We start from the raw sequence: 23,547 nt of genomic DNA on the forward strand, positions 1-23,547 counted from the left end.
GACTAAATTATATTGATCAGTTTGTATGACGCCAGACTCCACATCTTATGTGAACCCAGGCATGTTGTGTGAATATAGCTTATAGCAGTAGTACTCAGATCCTACTTTAATTTTTTCTTTAGTTTTTCTCCTTTATTTTAATTTTTTTTCTTAAATTCACACTACTCCCAGTGTATTAGAGCAGAGTAAGACATCATTCTATATGGGTACTAAAGAAAATATTACTTGGTTTCTGGTTTGTAATTGGGGACAGAGATTATAAATGATATATTTGTTGTATGCTTTGCCTACTGATTTTAAGCTAGAGAGTTAGTGGCCCAAGTCGGTATCCCTGATTACCTGAATAATGGCAAGATTTGAACAACGTAGCCTCTTTTCCCTGTTGGTTTCTCTGTTTTGTTAGTTCCACTGACCGTTACTGACCTGGGACTTCTCTCTAAAATGTCTGTTGATGCATTTTTAGAAGCCTAGGCAAATTCACTGAATGTGATTTCCTATGTTTTTGTGAGCACAAAGGACAAGTTTGACCCTGTAATATTAAATTTAAGGACTTTCAAAATTTGAGAAAATGCAAGAATAAAAACCTGCAGGTTAGAGTTTGTGTGGATTAAACGTTGATTTTTGTCCTCTTTTAGACATAAAATATTAAACATGTTGACAAAGAATCCACCATTTACCAAGAACATGGAATCTCCTTTATGCAATGAAGCTTTGGTAGATCAACTCTGGAAGCTTATGAATTCAGGTTAAATCTTTTTTTTAATTACTTACTTTTTTAAATGATATAAAACATTAATTTTTTATATTTTGGTGCATTAGATACACCAAATGGCTTTCCCTGCACATATATTTACTTGTTAGTAAGTCCCACTGATTTTAGGAGGGCTTATTTTATTAAATTCATATTCTTCTTTTCTAGCCTGGTACTTAAGGCAGCATGTATGTTTCCCAGGCATTCTGTATTGATATACAGAACAAAGCTAGACATAAAAATGCATGTACCTTCAGAATTTACCCTATGCCATTATAGCCTAAAGCACACAAATGGAAATTCTTTGGACTTAATTCCTGCACAATTTTCTCTAGCATAGACTTTGTGTTTTAGTCAGGTCTGCAATAAACATTATTCTAGGTATGCTGTAAATGGGAACCACCTCCATTGGATACTGGGTTTGCCTTTGTAATAGTGAATTTATGGGCCAGGCTTGATCCTTATGACAGGCTTCTTCAAAATCCAGCTCAACTTGAAAAGCAAATGCCACATCTAATAAACATAAGAATTTCACTAACAGACATAGTGCCAGACACTGAGTTGTTATAGTCCTACTTGTATAATGGGGAAGAACACATAGGAAGAATATTCCTCAAATTGCTATTGTTCATCTGGTAACTGAGGATGCAATATAATAAAGGATGTTAGTTTTTATGCAATTAAGGCTTTCTACTGATAGAAGTGCTTCCATCAGCAGAGCTGGGAGGAGGCTGTTCTCCCCCTTTCAGCCCTTCACACATCCTGTCTGCACAGCGTGGACTTCCATCTTACATGCTAACAGACGTGCTCTTTGTTTCAAATTAATTTGATTAGAAATAGGCCTGGCAGCAAGGGGAATCAAACAATGCCTAATTAATTTATAGACTTCATTGCCACAAGTTGTGGTAATGGCTACTAGCTTAGATGCCTTTTAAATGGGATGAAGACATTCATGAGAGTTAATAGATCAAATGATGATGTTGGTCACTGTGTTTATATGGCACTTCTGGTTTCAGAGGTGTAACATCCTGCTTCCCACAGTGGCTAAACATACTTCTGGAAGGCCCACAAGCTGATTATGAAGGCATTCAGTCTTTTCCCACTCAGCCCTCCCAGGAAGTGGTATTCAGTGGCACTTCTTATTCTCCTAACAAACCCTGTGTTTTTTTAACCTCATATTAATCATACATATAAAAATATGCTATGGATTTTAAAAATCTGTAAGAGATTTGCAAGCAAAGTATTGAGTGGAATATTCATATGTCTTTTGCTGGTAAGCTGTTTTTTTTAAAAAATACACAGTACTTTATGGAAGAAAAATGTGCAAGAGTTCTATCACTGTTTTCTATTTTCCTGTAACAGACCCTATCTTACCAAGAGTGTAAAAATTGATTTTCAAAATCTGACCTGTTGTTTATAATACTTACATCAAAACATTTATATGTGACTTTAATCTTGTTTGACCTTTGTACATTTGCAAGTTTATAGCTATGCTAGCAGCTTACATAATTGTGGGGACAAAACCCCCACAGTTAATTTTTGGAAAAAAATGCTAAATGTCAAATTCAGGAAGTAAATAGTTTGGATCTTGTCTTGTATTTAAAAAAATATTGAAGTGAGTTGGTCTTACAAAGTTAGTCTTTAACTTATTGACCTTGTTGTAACAAAAGGATTGATAATGGGAGAGATATTCTTGATTTTTGAAGGGTTAGCAGCAAATCTCTGAGTCATGTGGACCCTTTATTTGAATTGTACTTTCTGTAAAGAACAATTGTGAAGTTCCAGATGACCAGTAAGAATATTTATTAAGATAAACTGTCTCTAATTTGATGATTAGAAAGGCCCATTGAAATAATTAGATCTTCACCATGTCATTACATATTAAGGGGAGGGTAAACTGCCTCCCAGAATAAAGCTAGAACTAGCGAATATCAAACACTTTTTAAAGTCTTTAAATAAATATTCATATTTAAAATATCTGCTTCTAAGGCAATCATTGTATTCAATAACTGGTTATAAAGTTCAGATTGCATACTTTTATTGTTACCTTCTTTATCTGAATAAACAAACTAATTCTTGGCAAAGATCTGTTCTTTCTATCTATGGTTGAAATCAGTGTGTATATATATATAAATTGGAAAGAAAAGAAAAGCGAGAAGAAGTAATCTCTAGTTTATTATCTTCTGGAAGATTGGTTCAACTTTGGATGGCAAGAACTATTGAGCTTCGTTTCATTGTGTTTTAAGTCTGAGCATTCTTATTAGGGCAGAAGGGTCTTTGTGTCCATACAGTATCATATGCTGCAGGATCTTGTGACGGTTGTATACATATGGATCCATCTTGTAATTTTCCTCTTTGCTGAGTTGTGCTTGAAACATATGCCTTTTACTTCATTTACTGACTAAATTTCTTTCCCTTGTGGAAACTGTCTACTAAAATATATATTTCAAAATAATTTTACTTCCCACTTGGTAAATGTATCAGCTGTCCTTTGTTGGCCTTGCGTGCAACTTCAGGTGTGCACATTGTGACACAAGCTGCAGCAAATTTCTGCAGAATACAGATGAGTGGGGCTCTACTGGCTGGTAACCTCTTTAAAAAATAATTTTATTAAAGATTATAATTGCAATAGTGAAAACTAATACAAACTAAAAGAAGAGTAGAAAGAAAATAAAAAGTGCAAAGAAAAAGAAAAATATAGAGAAAAGGAAGAATGGTAAAGACAAAGAAAAGAAATATATAAAGAAGTGACTTCCAACCTTCATCACGAGTATAAACAATTTTAGTAACTTTTCACCTCCTCTTAGTTTACAACCAATGATCTCTTCATCCCATTCCCATCTCTTATCTATAAACAAATCTATAAAGCATCATCATTTCAGTCCTGGTGTCTGCAAAAGGCTGCATTAAGGGTTGCCAGAAATAACAACATATCTATTTTAACCTTGATCAAATAAACCAACTTTATATTCCTTCCTTTTACTTTTAACAATCTTAATCTTTAGTCTATTCAAGTAGAACTTGTAGAACTTGATTTCTTTTCATTTCTTTTTTACCCCTTCTTATAAGATTCATCCAAGGTTTAACAAACCTCTTTTGTAAATCAGATATAAGAATTATCCAGGTCACTCTCCTGGTTTATTATTTGTAATTCCCTTTTGATTTTTAAAGAATCAGCTGATTTCTTTTATATGTCCAGTGAAACATCTTTTTCCATGTCATTCTTGTAGCCTGTCATCTGTAGATCCACTTTCAGTATCAACTCTGTCTTAGTCTTGTCAGATAAAACTTGTTCCTCTTCTGCCATTTCTTCCAAAACATCTTTTGGACACAGTCTATCCATAGAAGCAAACGTTGCTATTGACGTTGTTGATATTAACTTCTGATTCCATTTTTCAAAAGTATCTTCCATATCTATACTTATAATATATGGTCCAATATTATAACATTTTGCATCATTCTGTAGCTGTTAATCAGGTTTATGTATTCTTCTCCTTTAATTAAAATCTTTAGTTCCCTCTAGTGTCCCTATTTTTAAAATTGCTAATCTCTTTTATGTCTTAGAAAAAATTCAAAACAAGTTGACTTTTCCACGGGAAGGATTCTTTATAATTAATTCCAAAATCTTATTTCAAATTTATCTGGACCCTTAATCCATTTATACCTTTCTAAAATCAAAGTCTTAATTAGCTTTTTGCTGTTTGTTTCGATTTTTTTTTACGTTCTTAAGCTTGTAGTTAAAATTTTCTTTCATTGAGGATTAGAGGCAGACTCACCTGGTGTTCTACGACTTGTTGATCCAAAGGTTTCTAATAGCTGAAAATTAATTAATAAGCAATTTCCGTATGTGATTAGAAAAGGAAGTATGTGAACTTAGTGTCCTTTCAAAGGCACCAACTGCAGTTTGAGCAAAATGGCAATTTCATCATCTCCCAGTGCTGAAAACCTGTCTTGCTGTCTCCTCACGAGGACCAACTGTCTGGAGCACTTGTGGATGATCTCCCAACCTCTCTTTTTTTGGAGAGGTTTGAAGAGCTGGTCCACTCACCAGCTCTTTGTTCTTCGCTGCAGTCGTTGGCTTTTCGCAGAGCTGTCTTCAGTCCGCCATTTCTTCCTCTGAAAGTCCTGGCTGGTAACTTTTAATGCAGTCATAGGAAATGAGGCATAATGCAATAGTACTAAAGACAGTACCAAGACAGAAGTCAGAAGTCACATGCCACTCCTCTAACAAAAATTTTGCTTTGGCTAGCTAGTATTTGCTCTTAGCAGACAAAGATAGCACAGACAAGAAGGGAAACTCTACACTGTAGATAGACAATCCAGCTATTTGTTGTTTGGTTATTGGAAATAGGCATGGGGAATGAAAAAGCTTTATGTTAGCTAAATTCTGCCACAAATTCTTTCTGCTGCAAATTCTGCTTTGCTATCTGATAGCTTGGAGCTTGGGTCTCATCTGTTTCCTGTTGATTCTTATGATAGTCCAATCTGGTTCAGAAGGACTAGAACTAGAAGCACTAGCAGGTAGAAGTTCATTTTTCTCTTTAACAGAAGGCTGCATGTATGGGCTTGGAACTTCAAGGGAAAATGTTGGTTCAGCAACAGCTCATTTCATGGTGAGAGATTTCATAGTAGCTGATAGTTCCATCACTTAGTGGTTCTTAGTCAGGCCCTGATCTGACAAATTTCATAAACGTCTCTCTTCCTGAGTAGATCTTTGTAGTGCCAGCTGGGACCTTGGTTAGTAGTTTTGAAACTTCCTGTCTGGCATCCCCTCCTTCATTCATATGATCCTGAGAATAATGAAGAAAGGCTCATCTGGTGCAGAGGCTCCTGAGGATTACTGGCAGTTTGGCAAGAGCAGGATGTGCACTACTTATTCTGCACATCCTCCAAGAAAACTCTATATTTTTGGTATATCCATCTGGCCTTGTATTGCAGGCCAGGCATGAGTTGAGGGAGGCCAGGGGAGGGCTTGGGAGGCCCAGTGCAGGCTGCATGTGAGTCAGGGGAGGGCCGGAGGAGGCTGTAGGCGGGGAGGGGGTGCTGTGGGTGGGAGCAATTTGCAAACTTCCCTGTCAGCTTCCCCATTGACTTTGCTTGTGAGAAGCCGGCAGGGAAGGTCACAAATGGCAATCACATTACCCCAGCTCCCTGTGATGTTGTAATTGCAAGCCAGACACCGTGATCACGTGACCACGGAGGTGCTGCAATGGCTGGAACTTTGGGGACTGGTCACATGTCTGTTTTTTCAGCGCCTCCGTATTTTAAATGGTTGCTGAACAAATGGACATAAACCGAGGACTATCTGTACCATGCTTTGCTGTTCCTTTCTCCTTTTCCTCCTCAGACAACTTTCTGCTTTTCTTTCTCTAGTCCATGTTGACTGTGCTGCACACAATGACACAAAACACCTGAGTGAGTAGTTAGAGACTGAAGACACCTGTGATACTAATTAAAGTAAATAGTCTGCTTGAGAGATCGCTAAAATCCAGTAATGTCTTTTTTAACTTCTGAAGGGTACCAATAATTATGTCCATGCCATTTTCATTTGTTTTATTATTTACAAGAATGTCAAATATGAAAAGCAAAGCATCTGCTCTATTTATTTATTTATTTATTTATTTATTTATTATCAAATTTATGGACTATGAAATAAAGAATGGTGAATGCCATTTACTTGTACCAGTTTCAATTTATTGCATAGCAAATTGGGATTATTTGGGGAAAAGTGGAGGGGTACCAATACTTTTGGCTGCATCTGTATAAATCTATGTCATCCTGTTCTCTACAGTTCCCTCTATCTGGGAATTGGCCTAGTTTTTAAATCCCAGCTTGTTTAGTGGAAGGCATGATGATTGTACAGGTAGTCCTCACTTACCAACCACTCATTCACCAACCATTCGAAGTTATAATGTCGCTGAAAAAGGAGACTTACAACTGGTCCTCGAAGTTCCAGCCATTGCAGCACCCCCAGGGTCACATGAACAAAATTTGGGCACTTGGCAGCCAGTTCACACTTACAACCAGTTGCAGCGTCCTGCAATCATATGATTCCCATTTGCGACCTTCCCTGCCAGCTTACCACAAGCAAAGTCAATGAGGAAGCTGGCAGGAAAGGTCGCAAGTTGCTCAGGTAAGTCTTACCCCCGCCTTTCTTCGCTCACATGCACTGCACCCTCCTTTGCTTGCTTGCACATACCACACCTTCCCCCTTCGCTCACATGCACACACGCACCACTGCCCTCCTTCCCAGGCCTTGCTGCACTCACACATACCCCCTCTTTCTTGGGCCTCCCTGGACTCGCACACATGCACACACCCACCAACGCCCTCCTTCCCAGGACTCCCTGCACTTACATGCACCCCGCACCCTCCTTCCTTGGCCTTCCTGAGCTTGCGCCACACCGCAGCACCCCCTCCCCAACTTGTGCTCGGCTTGTGCCGGGCCTCCCAGAGCCTCCCCCACCCCTCTGCGGCACCTCCACGCTCCTTACCTGGGACTCCCTGGGTTTCCTGCTTAATGACCTGCATGTCTTTGGGTTACAACAACACCTGGGAGTGTCTGGATTGCCATTGTTAAGCAGTGCAATCATGTGACATTGCATTTTATGACTGCATTGCTTAGTGACCGCAATCCTGCTCCCAATTGCTATTATAACTCGAAGACTACCTGTAGATGTAAAGTTTATACCTTTCTGGGAGCCCTTTCTACTTGCTGTAGAACTTGCTGTGGATGGTGCAGAGCTAGGCACAATGCCTGTGGAGATGACTGAGAATCTTTGCTCTCTCTTTGCTTCAAAGGTACATCCCACGACTGGAGGCTGCGCTGTGGTGCTGTCGACCTCTACTTCACGCTGTTTGGTCTTAGTAGGCCTTCCTGTTTGCCCCTGCCAGAGCTTGGCTTGGTCCTTAACCTCAAAGAAAAGAAAGCTGTGCTGAACCCTACTATTATCCCTGAGCCCGGGGCAAGTGGCCCGGAACCTCCTAACAATCCAAACGCTCTGGGTCAAATAGTTGGCTTCCAAAGCACCGTAAGCAAATTCCTTGATTCCTTGCACAGCTTTAATTCCCTTAACTCATAGTAGCTCAGTTTCCCACAATGACACTGGTCTCCATTTTTAACCCTTTTCTTTAATTGCAGTCTACTTCCCTTGTTTGGTCAATGTATTCCACTTCTTTGGAAAGGAATATTGGTCAAAGCTTGTCTCCATTCTCACCCAACCATTTATTTATCAGGCTGTAGTTTTTCTCATCCAAGTTGCTTGAAAAGTGAACATTATGCCTACATCCAGTCAATAGAAGATTAACTTTTATGGGGTGGGAAACCTCCATAGCCAGTGGCACACATTGTAAGGTATCAGCCTGTGTGGTAAATTGCCACATGGATGAGTGAAGACAAACGTAAATGAATGTGATTTTAGCTTTTCCTCTCAGTTGATGCCCTTTTTACTAGTGTGTCTTTCACTAAAAGGCTATATTAAGAATCTTGCTCGTAAGGCTCTTCATACCTCAACTTATAAAGGTAGCTTTGTTTTGGCTTTGTTCATAACTAACCTATGATTAATAATCATAGCCTCTCTCCCACCCCATTCTCCCAGTAATCTTGTTCACGTAGGGGTCTAATATCCCAATTTTTTTTTTTAATGGCCATTTTGAAAAGGAATGGCCGTCATTGTTTAGTAACACATGGACTATTTGTCTGGCTTGGGAGAGTGACAGCTTGTTCCATTGTATCCAATAGGAATGATTGCATTTGTGTTCTCAAGAATTACTCCTACAGCTGATATTGTGAAGGATCCCAAACGTATTGTGTTCAGTTCCCAATAAATTAGAATTGGTGCTTACATTCCTATTATTATACCAACTTTTGATATTTCCAAATTTAATTTTTTAATTGCTTCTCAAGGAGGATGATCACCTTGTTAAGGAAACATCAGTCATCCCCCTTCCACATCAGCAGGGGTTGAAGAGGAAAGCTGATACACCACTTGGGTCCCCGCTGGAACCTGGCCAGATACTTGAGAAGACCGAAGACAGCAAAGTTAAGCTCAAAATAAGGGTAGGTAAATGGTAAATGACTGGAGAACCGTGCATATAAGCTCCAGTCTTAAACATAAGATATCACTATGGTTCTACGCTTGACTGGGAAAAAATCCAGCCCCTTTTGGAAGATGTATTGTAACTCATCACATGATTCTTTGGATTATGGGTGGACTTTATTTTAAATAAGATACTCCAAGAATAAGACAGAGTGAAACAACTTCAACTTTTGATATTACTGTGTCCTGTAGCTTCTTCTGTTCCATAGTGCTAAGACACTGCTAACACCAGGTGGCTTTGACCAAGCAACCCATTGTCTGCTGCATTTTTATATTTGTGTTAATAGCCATGTCTTAAGGAGCACAAACAAATATTTCTCATTCTATGCTTTGACAGTAAACGAGATTAGGCTGTTTAAAAAACAACCTTTTTTGTTTTTAAACAAGCTTGCTTATTGTAATTATTTTCCATAAAGGTGGGAAAGAAAACATATTTAAGCTGGTGAGTAACACTCCTTAAATTTGTTTTGGTTTTGTTTGTTTTCTAATGTTGTAGTTTTCAAATTCTCAAGAGGAGGAAGAGATTGATATGGACACTGTTCATGACAGTCAAGCTTTTATCTACCATCATTTGAATATGCTGGAAAGACCATCAACACCAGGTTAGTGATAGGGTGGATTAAAATCAGTAATTAAAAAAAAGATTTTTGTTTTTAAATTTATCTAAATCTGATTTTTAATTTAAAAAAGACAATAATATCTTGTTTACCAAAATGTAAACAAAAATTTATTATTCAGTCTCACGGAAACGTGCAAAATGTATACTTAGAGTATGGTTTGGTCATGTCCATATACACGGACATTAACACGGTCATTCATTTCAGTTTTACATCTCCTGAACGTGGCTTAGTTCATGCTTTTAAGTGTCCATTTCAGTGATTAAAGTCATATGTACAAAGACAGAGGCTAGATGGAAGTATATCCTGTGCTGAGGGGATGGTGAAACTAGTTCTAGTTAGGATAAAGGGATATTTATAATGTAAATATACAAATCTACAATGCAACAGAAGTACATTTTATTTACCTATTCATTTGTTCGCTTACAATTATTTGTATACTTCCTACTCATCAGACTTTGGCAGCTTACAATCTGAAAAGCATGAAAACATCTTCTAACATACAAATATATATATGCTATTGGTGGAAAATTTAAGTAACTTTTTAAAAAAATGTATAGATAATAATTGGCTTCTTTTAAGTATACCTCAAACTGACTGACTAGTACTTCCTTGCTTCTCCTGTGGTACAAGTAGAAGACTGATAATTAGATCCCCAAGTCAGCAGATCCTAGTAATATCTGTTTTAAGGAAAAGCATAACAGTCAACTCCTCCAAGTGTCTGAGATATACCTTCCGAAGAGGATGTGTTAAGTACCATATCAGCAAAGCTTGAGGAAGAATGTAGGCCCAGGGCCCAACTAAATCATGAACTTCTTAAACTGCTTTGTGCACATCCTTAGGCAAATCAAATGCAAGCTGAACAAATCCAGTAGCAGGTGTTAAGGGCTTGCAGGGCAGATTCTGCCATGAAGGAAAAGTTAATTAGATGTGAGCATCTCCTTTCCTAAAGTGTTTTTCAAACAAGCTATAGTTTTTCTCAGTGAGCCATAATCTTCAGAGAATTCCTGAGTAGCTCCCTAAATAGCACTCAAAAAGCACAGTGCTGGCAAACAGCTTGTGCTTTTTTAAATCAAAAGCTTCCCATTTCAAATAGCCACTGTGATGTATGTAGATTTGTCCCAAATCTTCCACTGCTTCTGCTCAACTGGAATCTATTCTGTATAGGAGAGGAGCAGTCATTTAACAAACCTGGTTGATTCAGGATTCCAAAATTCACATGAGCAGAGAGCATGTTTCAAACCGTAAGTTGGAAATCTGTTGGGTCCAATAGCTTCCATGGGCAGACCATTTTATAAGTCACGATGCCATCAAAGGCTTTAAGTACCCATTAACTTCATCTTTTCTGTATTATTTTTATTTTTAATTGTAAGCTATAAACAGAAAACAATATGCAGCGCTGTATTTTAGACATCATGTACAGTCACCATTCATCAGGCCATAACATAAGTGGTAGGGTACATCCTATGAACTCAGAAGAACAAATGCAAGTCAGCAGGCCTGGAAACAATGTCTGTGGTCTGAAATCTCTGAAGAGCTTATGTCAGATAAGAGAAAGCAATACCAAACTGGGTGAACCAATATTCTGGCTTGCTGTAACATGGTTTTCTGTCTTTGTATGGTTCTATAGCCTTCATATGGCATTTATTAAAATCAAAGGACTGCTTGGACATATTCTTCTAAAGCAGCGCTCCCATTTTTCAAATAAAGAAGGCATCACTTGTGAGCCTTTTACTGAGAACAAAATCTGGTAGCTTTGGTACAGGCATACACTGCTTGGTTGCAAAGATGATTCTGAAACTGTTGTTTCAACTTCTCTTTTAAATAACAAGAGGACAACAGCTCATCTGAATAATCTGTAATTGGATTGAGTTAAGACTTGAAGACCCAAAAGTGGCCTCTAGAATACTTATGACTTTCAGATTTGACAAGTTTCCAACTATGACTAGAGTTTTTCCTGTTCTGAAGCCAGTTTTCTAACATAGTCTTGTACTGTCTCCACTTGGTTCTTTAAAACAATTAATGTTTTATTTTGCTGGGAATACTTAGCAGATTTCTTCTGGAAAGTCTTAAGGCACAGTTCTCTGCATAGACAAGGCTTTTTTGTCACTCATAGCTTGGGGCCATGTACTTAACAGCTTTCTTTCAGGTCTTTATAACATGATGACCATTTAATTTTCAGGCTTTATGCAGTCCCTGGGATTTAGATCTGAATTTTATATTTGCATGGCCAATATCCTAAAAGTCCAGAAACCATACATCTAACCAAATTGCAAATTCAGGGCAGATTTCCAGAAAGTGAAAGTTCAAAGAAACAGTGGGTTAAAGTTATGAAGCTTGTATTGGAATTAGTGGGGAGAGTTTGAAAGCATAATAAACAGGGCAAACTGTGTTTGTGTTTTTGGAATTTTATTTAAAGGATGTAAGTGTTATAAGGCATAATTCTGTGCAGTTCTTGTACCAATAGGTCCATATGGTGAAATGGGGAATGTTGTATGTTCCTAAATTTGGGCATTTATGGTGTTACGGTGCCTTGACAAGACTTTGGTCTTGAAAATTGCCTAAGAACTTGTAACATGGAAACAGCTACTGAAGTGTTATATATAATCCAATAGACAGGTTCAATTACCATATGCCAATGGCGGTTCTTTTGAAATTATCTCTGTCATTTTCCACAATGAGCAAGAGAATAACCTTGCAGGATCAACCCAAGGCTGTAAACCAGCTTTTTATATGTATGTATGTATGTATGTATGTATGTATGTATATAATTTTTATTGAAAGTTTTAACAACAATAGGAACTAGTACAAACTAAAATAGAATGAAAAAGAAGAAAGGGAAGGAAAGGGAAGAAAAGAAAAAGCTAAAAGTGCAGATAGAAAAAATGTAGAAGAAAAATAGAAGAAAAAAAATATAAAGCAAGATACAAAGATGTGGCTTCTGATCTTCTTCACAGCAGCTATAAGTACAATTATATTTTAACCTCTCTCTCTAAAGTTACATCAGAGAAAGACTCTCTCCTTTCTATAATCCATCCTGTATAATCACCAAAACCATAAATCATAAGTTCATTTTTTTCTTTTTTATGCAAAAAGTCCATAAGGGGTTTCGAGTCACCCATAAAAGTACTTATTGTCTTTTCTCTAATCAAACAAGTCAATTTAGCCATTCAGCTTTTTATTTCTCAGTGGCCAACTAAATGCTGCTGGGATGCTCATGAGCAAGTGATGGAACCATTTCCCACCATTAGTCCTATGGCGATATGCTGCCCTTAATCTGAATGTAACGTTGAGTCTTAGACTGTCAGCCCTCAGTAGAATTGCCCTCCATGAATTCATCCAATCCCTTTTGAAAGCCAATCTACATTAACGGCTGTCATCATGTCTAAACTTTCTGTGCCCTTACCCTTATATTCTTGTATCTCAGTAACGAACATCTGTGAGAGTGAAGACAATTTAACATCTGCCTATGAACATTTATTTGTTGCTGGATTGAGATCTCTGTTCTGAGGTGCTGATTTAATCATTGTCCTAAAAAGATAACACATAATAACCAGTCGTCCCACAGAACCAACCATGTACAGAAGGGTATTAGAAAAAGGGGGCAGACCTTTTCAAATGATACTCAGAAGACAGGAGAGGGCTGTCAAAGCTAGCCATCACAAGCCCTGTGTGCAGACATGAAACTCTTGCGTCAGGAAATTTGTACTACATGGCTTTGGATGGTGTGAGAGACCTCATATGGATCACATCAATCCTTGTGATTACCTCCTCTTTCAGACATGTTGTGCTTTACCAGGTGGGGGGAAGAAATTCCATGGTTTGAGAACCATTGACCCAGATCACTGAGGCAGTTAATTAGCAGGGTTGGGACAACTTTCTTATCCTTCTGTTGACAGAAAATAGATTATCGTAAGCCAAGAAATAGGGGAGGAAACTGAACAAGGGCAGAGAGTCTATGTGAGCCAAAAACTGAGTTTTGATTGCTGAACCAGGCCACTGTTTCCTGAAGAATTCTGATCAAAGAATATATTTGCTAAAGATGAAGATTCGGAAGAAAATCAGATAGTCGTTTTATATATTTTCTTCCATCTGGAAAATGATTTCTCTTATGAAACATATGCTAAAGGTGTTCAACAAATTGAATTAGTTCAAAATAATAAGGACTTGGGAGTTTTAGCGTTAACATTAGAGATTCATTTGCATGACTAGTATTATCTGGGGATCAAATTGGCCTATGAATATAATCAGTATTTATAGCACTTTATTAGCATTTCATAATACTTACTTTGTGCTATTCTTATACTGCCCAATGAGGGGTATAAAGTAATAAGAGGTCCTGGAGACTTGTGCCAGAAAATAAACAGATGTTACTTCAGGGACCATTATAGGAAACAGCTGCACACTTTGAATTGTTTGGTGTCAAGTGAGTTGGGATGCAAATGGCTGCAACTTTGAGTCTTTCAGGCTACTTGGCTCATATGACAGAAACCTACAGCAGGCAAATAATCTATTTGGGGATCACATTTGTTCTAAATAACCACTGAATCCTGCAAAGTAACCTTTTGCCTCTAAAAAGGAACCTGTACTTCTTCTCTCTAGAATATGATGCCATACTTTCTAGAACACTTTGATTTAATTTGAAAATGGAAAAAATAACCTGGTATACAGAATGGAAAAAAGATGATCTGGTATACAATAGTAATATTTTTGTACAAACCAAATCTATGATTCTTCAAAAGCAAACATACACACTGTTGGAATGTTCATTATATTTTTGCCTTAAGTACAGTAGCTTTGAAAGCATCAATGCAAACCCTTTTTCAGCCTCTGATGTCACTCAACACCTGACTTATACTATGAAAAACAGATTTTATTTGTTATTCCATCTTCAAAACAGTAAGAGTGATTCACCCTCTTGCAGAGATCAGAAAAATCCAAACAACCAGAGTGAATTCTCATCTTCATTTAAACTTCAGCTTTCCGATTATATTATAGATGATACATTTCTTTCTACAGTGCTGTATGGGTAAATATGGAGTATGCTCTTGAGCAGTTTTTTGTAAAATACATTATTTAAAACATGATTACAGATTTATTGTTTAATAAATGACAGCTTCATTCTTGCCTTCGGTCAAACCCCAGGTCAGAGTACATGCTAATGTGTGTGTGTGTGCGTGTGCATCCTCCCCGGTTTAGCATCCCCAATTTAGTAACTAGCCTGTAAGATAAGATAAGCATACAAATAAAAGCTGCCCAAACATCATGCAATGAGCTTTGTAGCTTAGGCCATTCAGGACTGAATCTATATCTGCTTTGGATCTGTATCCAAAATTCTGTCCATTGCTTCATAGTGCCTCTTTCTTCTATATTTGTTTTTTAATCCATTACTGTCCTAGATGTCTTTTTAGTAAGAAAGGCAGTACAGAAATACTAATCATCATCAGGAAATAAGAAAACAGTGCTATTCTAACATTATCACTGCTGCTCTCGAGAAGCATTCATCTTTCTCAGCCTTGTGCCCTGAAATTTTAATATTCCCATGGTGGAGGATGCTCAGGATTGTAATCCAACACCCCTGGAGGACACCAGGCTGGGGAAGGCTAAGGTACATGATACCTTTCCCAATTATAAGACCAAAAAGAGATCAGGATATTTTTATAATCTAAAATTGTGCATGTGCATATAAAATGAAATTGTGAACAATGTTAAGTCAACTAAAAGGGCTGAATTAACAATAAGTTTAATCTCTGAAATCCCGTTTTTGCAGTTAACACCAAAAGTTGTTGGCTGGAGTTCAAAGGCTAGTGGGAGCCAAAGCGCAGTAGCCACTAGTCACACAAAGTGATACATCGTAGTTTCCCTTCTTTTCCTTTTTTTATTTTTTGGTTGGGGTTTGTAGTAACTTCCACATTCAGGTACAAGGAAAGCTTTGGAGCTTCTCTGTAGAGGCCATCTTTCCTTTCTTGATTCTAAGCAACTGTTTGCAGTGAGACTAAGAATGATGTTGGCTTCTGAACATTGAAAACCAGGGGAAGGTGCCAAGTGAATAGCTAGCATAACTTGTGTTCTCTTCCAAAGAGTATTAGTAATCACTTTAAAAGCAAATGCGGGTACCTCACCCTTTGTGGTTATTCCAGCCAGTTACTAAGAAAGACCCTTTAATTATTAGGGGAGAAGAGCAATCTGAGAGGCTGCAGAACGAGCGTTGCCTCCCAAACAATGGGAACAGTCCTTAGAGCAAGTTCTTAGTCATAGAGAAGTATGGGTGTGGTTATCCATATTGTAAAATTGGATGCTAAAATTCAAGGCATGTAAGTAATTAACAAACTATACGTGAGAGTGGGAAATGAAGTGAAAGTGAGTATGATGGAGATTGTAGCCGTTAATTAGGGTGGGGTTGATTGAACAGTGGCTACTGCTCTGGTGCTAATGGAGTCTTCACCAGCAGGATACCTTGATATTTCTGGGGCTACACTCTCAAAATCCCAGTCATTAAGTTCAGCACAAAATATTAGAAGGAAGATAAAAGGCACTTGCTTTAAACATTACCTCTTATTAATTCCATTCCCTAAGTTTACTTGCCAGCAGATTTTCAAGACTACAGTGGGGCAAAAAAGTATTTAGTCAGCCACCAATTGTGCAAGTTCTCCCACTTAAAAAGATGAGAGAGGCCTGTAATTTTCATCATAGGTATACCTCAACTATGAGAGACAAAATGAGAAAAAAAATCCAGAAAATCACATTGTCTGATTTTTAAAGAACTTATTTGCAAATCATGGTGGAAAATAAGTATTTGGTCACCTACAAACAAGCAAGATGTCTGGCTCTCACAGACCTGTAACTACTTCTTTAAGAGGCTCCTCTGTCCTCCACTCGTTACCTGTAGTAATGGCACCTGTTTGACCTTGTTATCAGTATAAAAGACACCTGTCCACAACCTCAAACAGTCACACTCCAAATTCCACTATGGCCAAGATCAAAGAGCTGTCGAAGGACACCAGAAGCAAAATTGTAGACCTGCACCAGGCTGGGAAGACTGAATCTGCAATAGGCAAGCAGCTTGGTGTGAAGAAATCAACTGTGGGAGCAGTAATTAGAAAATGGAAGACATACAAGACCACTGATAATCTCCCTTGATCTGGGGCTCCATGCAAGATCTCACCCCGTGGGGTCAAAATAATCACAAGAACGGTGAGTCAAAATCCCAGAACCACACGGGGGGACCTAGTGAATGACCTGCAGAGAGCTGGGACCAAAGTAACAAAGGCTACCATCAGTAACACACTATGCCGCCAGGGACTCAAATCCTGCAGTGCCAGATGTGTCCCCCTGCTTAAGCCAGTACATGTCTGGGCCCGTCTGAAGTTTGCTAGAGAGCATTTGGATGATCCAGAAGAGGATTGGGAGAATGTCATATGGTCAGATGAAACCAAAGTAGAATGTTTTGGTCTAAACTCAGCTCGTCGTGTTTGGAGGAGAGAGAATGCTGAGTTGCATCCAAAGAACACCATACCTACTGTGAAGCATGGGGGTGGAAACATCATGCTTTGGGGCTGTTTTTCTGCAAAGGGACCAGAACGACTGATCCGTGTAAAGGAAAGAATGAATGGGGCCATGTATCATGAGATTTTGAGTGAACACCTTCCATCAGCAAGGGCATTGAAGATGAAACGTGGCTGGGTCTTTCAGCATGACAATGATCCCAAACACACTGCCCGGGCAACGAAGGAGTGGCTTCGTAAGAAGCATTTCAAGGTCCTGGAATGGCCTAGCCAGTCTCCAGATCTCAACTCCATGGAAAACCTTTGGAGGGAGTTGAAAGTCTGTGTTGCCCAGCGACAGCCCCAAAACATCACTGCTCTAGAGGAGATCTGCATGGAGGAATGGGCCAAAATACCAGCAACAGTGTGTGAAAACCTTGTGAAGACTTACAGAAAACGTTTGACCTCTGTCATTGCCAACAAAGGATATATAACAAAGTATTGAGATGAACTTTTGATATTGACCAAATACTTATTTTCCACCATGATTTGCAAATAAATTCTTTAAAAATCAGACAGTGTGATTTTCTGGATTTTTCCCCCCATTTTGTCTCTCATAGTTGAGGTATACCTATGATGAAAATTACAGGCCTCTCTCATCTTTTTAAGTGGGAGAACTTGCACAATTGGTGGCTGACTAAATACTTTTTTGCCCCACTGTAGACTTGTTATCACGGCTAACTAAAGTAGTAATTATGGATGCTTCATTTAATTTAGGTTGACCTTCAATAATACTACCGCGACATACTATTGTTGTATTTGTATTTTTTTCTCTATTTTATTATATTTTAGAGCAAGGTTACAAAAATAAACATAAAATAAACAGAATACAAAGGTAAACAGTGAAACAAGTAATGAAATGCTAAAAACAGTTAACGAACTACAAACAAAACAAAACCCTAACCAGAACATAGAATATAAAGAAGAACCACCACCACCCCTAAAATAATAAAGAACCTACATAAAATTTAAAAGCCATATTACCACTGTAATTTTACACGGAGGGTTAGTTTTAGTAGAGTAGAGATGTCTGGAAAAAATCTGCTGGCAAGTGAATTCAGGATCTGGAATTAATAAGAGAGTGTTTAAAGCAAGTGCCTTTTATCTTCCTTCTGATATTTGTGTTGAACTTAATGAACTGCATACATATTATGTGAGCATTACTGATTTCTGATAACCTGGTGAGTACAAGATTTTTAGGCAAGCAACAATTTTAACTCCATTGTTTGATTTTGAAACTCTGCCAGTTTTTTTTCCTGAGATAAAAACCTGCAGATCAGTGGGATTTATCTTCCAATAGACTTAGAAGATGTTGAGAGTCATTACAATCCTGTTTTGTTCAGTTTAATTTCATCTAAATTTGGTTACAGATGTAGGCAGACTTTCTTTGAAGTAAATGCCTTTATTTTCAGTATCAGCTTCTTTCAAATAAGCACCCAGGATATTTATAAGAGACAAAAGAGAAAGGCCCTGCAATTATTTCTCTGACAACTTGAATTTTAGCTAGAAGTTTAACTGAGGTTTAAGCCAGGTTCTATCTCTACTTGGTTTCCCTTTCTGGTATACTCCATTACATTCCTGTTTTGACAGCCTGAAAAATTCATTTTGTACTTTTGTATCTGGTTCTATACTTGTGTTTTGAAATGAGCCTAAAATCTGGTATGGTTTATCATGCGTTAGATGTGTGTACCCAAATCACCAGGGGTACACTTTCTGTGTTCATGCAATGAATTAGGGATGACAGCTTTGTAATTAAAAAGTAAGCCTGTAATGTAGAAGCTGTAATTATGTGGTCAGAGGCTTGACTGGGAATAGAACAAGGCAAGAAATCCAGCACATTAAAGAAATAGCAACATGAAGAGACAATATCCTTGGGATGCCTAGGGAGATCTTGCTAATCTAATCAACTCTAACCCCATAGGAGAGACCATTACCTCCCCTGGTCACTGTGGAACAACGTCTTGCTGAAAATGTTCCCGTGATAATCAGAAATGAGGACAGATGCTGAAATCCAGAGAGGGGTAGCGAAAGAGAAAATGTTATAAAATGATACAGTGATGGAAAGGCCCAAAATTACATGCCCTCTCCAAAAGCCTTGCAGGACACTCCTGGAGATCTCCAGAAATTGTTGCCAAAGTTTTAATGTAACAGAAAGAGAAATTGATTCTATATCGTTGTTTAAGTATATTAAATATAGTTTGGTTTGTAGTCAAGATGATAGAAGTGTTGGTACAGATGAGCATATTCAGGAGTCAGCTATTAAGTCTTTCCAGGTTGAAGTTTAAGAACAGCTTATCCACATAATCCTACTGCAACTGACATTTATTTTACTAGGAGATAATAGTCTAAAGTTTAGAATTTGGGATACAATGAATCATTACAGAGTTGACCAATTAACTTGGTTATCTCTTGCTGTAGACTGCAACTTTATGGAGTATAAGAAATGGCAGCTGCATATATGAAACTGTTTTTCTCCCCACATCCTATATTTTTATAGTCCAGGTAGGAACAAAAATTATTTTGAGATTTCTGCCCCATCTTTTTTTCACACATTACAATAATTAGCCATTGTGGAAACAATTTGTTACTCTATTCATCTTATGTGTTTTGAGTGTTTCTTTCCATGCTGGCTATTTACAGTTACTGCATCATGCTTGGTACATATCCTTGCAGAATTTGAATGCTTTTCATATAGAAACCTAAATGCTTGAGCCTGTGAGTGAGTTGGTGTGGTGTCTTAGAGAGTGGTACACTCTGAATTTGTTGGAACTGTAATTTTTCAGGAAAAACCAAGTGTATTGCCATTTCCATTTGACACTTCCTATGAGAAGAATCCAGCTGAATAAACCAGGAAGTCTTCATCCTTTGTTTGTTTAGCACTAAATACCATCCTTGTTTCTCTTAAAAAGCCAGACTAGTAAACTAGGTTTAGTTTGTGGCTTATTTAATCTGACTTGTTCAGGGAATAAAAAGACAGGGATTCTGATTCATATGTAATAGTGAATAAGCTGCTGGCAAGGTTTCTCTAGTGCTTTCTCTCCTTTGGTGGCATGAACCTGGTGGACACATTTCACTAGCTTGCACTAGCATGCTTGCTCATTCCCAGTTAGTCATAATTCCATAGAATGGCTTACTGTTACGTTGAAATAGGACCATCATGTTATACTTGGGCTCTTACTGTTTTTTAGCCATAGGAAGCACTTTGCTAACCTAAGCTGGCTTCTCCTTGGATGGGAGGCCACCATGAAATCTCTACCAGGGGAAAACACCAAGTCTGTAGGGTAGATTACGAAGTCAAGAAAACATCTCAGGAGAAGAGAGTGGCAAACCACTTTGCTTTTGTTGCCAAGAAACCTAATGACTGTATCTAAGAATCAAGCTTGAGTCAAGGAAAACTTCATTTTTTTTTAATTTTCAATTTGCATCTGTAAAATTAAATATAACTATATAAATACAAGGAATTAATTTTTCTGAACAAGTGCTGCATAGTCTGCTCTGTGGCTTGAGAAGCACCACTTTGCTGTTTAAGATCTAACTAGAGATGCCAGGACTGGATGCTGACACCATCTGCATTCAAACCACGGGTCACCTTGTGAGCCGTCCCCCCCCCCCACGATAAGTCCGCCTCCTGATGAGGCATGTTTTGCAGATAGTTTCGACAACCCTATAATATTATTTTTATAAGTTGATCTTTATAACAGTTATAAAAATCGATAGAGCGCTTTGCAGCAGTAGGTTTGTAATCTTAAAACCAATGACATAAATCAACTTCTAATAGAGATGCTGTTAAAGAGGTTGCGCCAGAGGGTAGGGCATAACTTTCAGCTCTCCAATCTCTTCTTTTTCTTTTTCTTTTTCTTTTTCTTTTTCTTTTTCTTTTTCTTTTTCTTTTTTTTAACGGACCTGTCTTCCTTTTTTAACTTCAGGTAAAGAACAGTCTTCCTTGGAGCCGAACATGTTGCCAGCACCTCTGCCTTCGCTGGCTGGTTTTGCTAAAGAGTCTGGCTCTTCCAGGCATAGTGAGCACCATCATCATCACCATCACGAACACAAGAAGAAGAAGAAGAAGCACAAACACAAGCACAAGCACAAACACAAGCATGACAACAAGGAGAAAGACAAGGAGCCTTTCACCTTCTCCAACAGCCCTGCCAGCGGACGGTCCATTCACTCGCCCTCCTTGTCAGACTGACGCAAAGGACCCTGGAATCAAGAGAGCTTGGCAGATCTTCAGGATGGAAACCAAGGCGTCACATGGGTTCAGAAACCAGGACAAGATCCCAGGTTCCTGTTCTATCGGTCAGCAGCAGTAATCAGACTCGGATGGTGGGAAGGACCGTGGGTTTAGGAGTTTGTCAAAATGTTCATCGACCTGCTGGCCTTATATTCTCGTTAATACACGTGTGTGTTTTGAACTTGAAGTGGCTGTCATGACGTGAAGTAAACATTAAACAAAAGCCGACTGCCCAACCTGGAAAAGCTCTAGTGTTTGATACAGTGTTGTATGACATAATTTAAGCTTCCTGAAACCTTTGTATAATTCTCTTTTTCTTTTCTTTATATTCCTTAAGTATTCATTCTATTCCTTAAATATTGCAACTGTCCCATCCCTTTTTAAACCCTTTGAACGGTTGCATGCTCAAAGATTTCTGTTTTTAATGTTAAGGCTTTTTTTTAAAAAATGGATTTAACCTGTTTGAACATGGCAACCTTTGACAGTCATTTCTACTGAATTGTTTACTTTTGCAGAGAAAAAAATGCTACTATCTATACTGCACTCTGTAATCAGACTCATAACTGTGTGATGGGAGTTTAAACAAAAATTACAAAACTGGCAAAAGAAGCTCTACCTTAAAACGTCAATTAACCTTTAAAATATAGTCATGGGAGAGACAACAGTGCAAAAATGTCTAGTTTCTAATCAACTTGCTGGGTAGCAGTGCAACAGGATGCTTTTAAATGTATAGCAAATAACTCAAAGCATGAAGCTGTGACTTAAAAGAGTTTTATTCATTGTAGTAAAAATACCTAACAGATATTCTCTTGAAAAACTCGGTGATTATGTGAAATAGGACTACTTTTTAACATTTCTACTCATTTCTATGTAATATTAGTGCTTTTTCGCTCTGTTCCTAATTTTCTAAAATTTCAGTTGTTTGCAAACTAGTCCAGTGTTTTTTATTTCTTGAGAATTCAACCTTAGGTTAAACATTTTTTTTATAATTTTGTGTGTATATTTCTTTAGTATTACTTAATATTTGTTTAAACAGACAAAGCTGATCTACAAAAAGAGATTTAAAAAGATGGCCAAGAAGATTTTTTTAAAAAATAAGGTTATTCATTAATAAACTTTTTGTACAATGCACTATTAAATATTCTGAATTCTTGCTTTTGTATAGATAAGCCTATGAGGAAAAGAAAAGTATGTGCCATCATGCAGGCGTGGTTTTCTCTGTCCTGCTATATTACCCCAAAAGTACAAGATTACCTCTGTCGAACCTTTGGAGTGAGATTAAAAATATCCTCTATTCTTTCAGTCGGTATATAGGTGCTGGTTTTTAGCTGGAATATTCCCTAGCTCGATGCTGCATTTTCTTCATTCAAGCCTTCGTTTTTTGCTGTAATCTTTTTTTTAACGATTGCTAAGGGGCATGAATTTAGTTTACTTACAAATCAACAGTGTGTCATGGAACAGGTATTCAGAAGAGCGTCTGAGTATAGGATCACATCCACTGAATCTGAAAGTGCTGAGTAGGTTCCCTGTTTTGTACTCAAAGCCACAGGCTAATTACTATAACTGAAAGCCATTTCTAGTCAAGCTGTATGGGTTGCGTTTACTTATTTTTTTAATCACTTAAAATGTCTACACCACTCTTAATCCTCAAAGGATTAATAGCTGTAATCCTATGTTAAATTTTAGATTTTGGAGAGCAGGGCATCTTCATGTTCATAAAAGAATAGGCAATTGATGGGAGACATTTTTGCTTAGCACCATTGAATGAGTGGAGCACTGTCCTGTCTGTAAACTTCAAACCGAAGACATCTGGTTGGTTATCTTAGGAACAGACTTCTGGCCAAAGTAGGCCTTTGATTGATTCAGTAAAACCCTTCATGCTGTGTTGTATAAGTAAATTAAAATTTTGGATACTCACAAAGTTTTTAAGGCAGGAAGCTACTTTGGTCACTCATCAAGCTGAATCCCAGCCTTGCCTATTTCTTAGCACTCATGTTAGTGAGGAAGAGTAATTAGGGTGAGAGTATGGGCCACTCTTAGTTTTTCTTCCATGGCCCCATTGATGCTACAGCTCCCCTTGAAGGAGCAATGCCTTCAAATCCTCAGAAGCTCCTAAGTTTTGGATATATTCTTTATTTAAGATGTCAAAGCCTCAAAAGAGGCTCATAAAATATAGTCCAGGTGCTGGTTCATTAAAAGCTTGACAGTGTTATAGTCTCCATGACAGTAACATGTTATTTTAAAATTATTCCAATCTTTAATATTAAAATATTTATATTACTATTCAACCCTCATCCCATGG

General features: G+C 37.9%; 1 protein-coding gene across 2 annotated transcripts in view; it reads left to right on the forward strand.

Moving 5' to 3' along the window:
- TAF2 (TATA-box binding protein associated factor 2) overlaps positions 1 to 22,547 on the forward strand; it is a 64,514-nt gene extending 41,967 nt beyond the window's left edge. For both annotated transcript variants that reach the window (XM_007431582.4, XM_088149017.1), the window contains 5 exons: positions 636 to 745; positions 7,553 to 7,782; positions 8,658 to 8,810; positions 9,347 to 9,452; positions 20,938 to 22,547. In XM_007431582.4, the coding sequence (XP_007431644.1) occupies positions 636 to 745; positions 7,553 to 7,782; positions 8,658 to 8,810; positions 9,347 to 9,452; positions 20,938 to 21,203 (865 nt within the window). In that variant the 3' untranslated portion in view covers positions 21,204 to 22,547. The remainder of the gene's footprint in view (positions 1 to 635; positions 746 to 7,552; positions 7,783 to 8,657; positions 8,811 to 9,346; positions 9,453 to 20,937) is intronic.
- The last annotated feature ends 1,000 nt before the right edge of the window (positions 22,548 to 23,547 follow it).

The sequence above is a fragment of the Python bivittatus genome, unplaced genomic scaffold (genome assembly GCF_059951505.1).
Source record: "Python bivittatus isolate LINGU-HERP-01145 unplaced genomic scaffold, Pbiv_v1 ctg000590_np1212, whole genome shotgun sequence".
NCBI lineage: Eukaryota > Metazoa > Chordata > Lepidosauria > Squamata > Pythonidae > Python > Python bivittatus.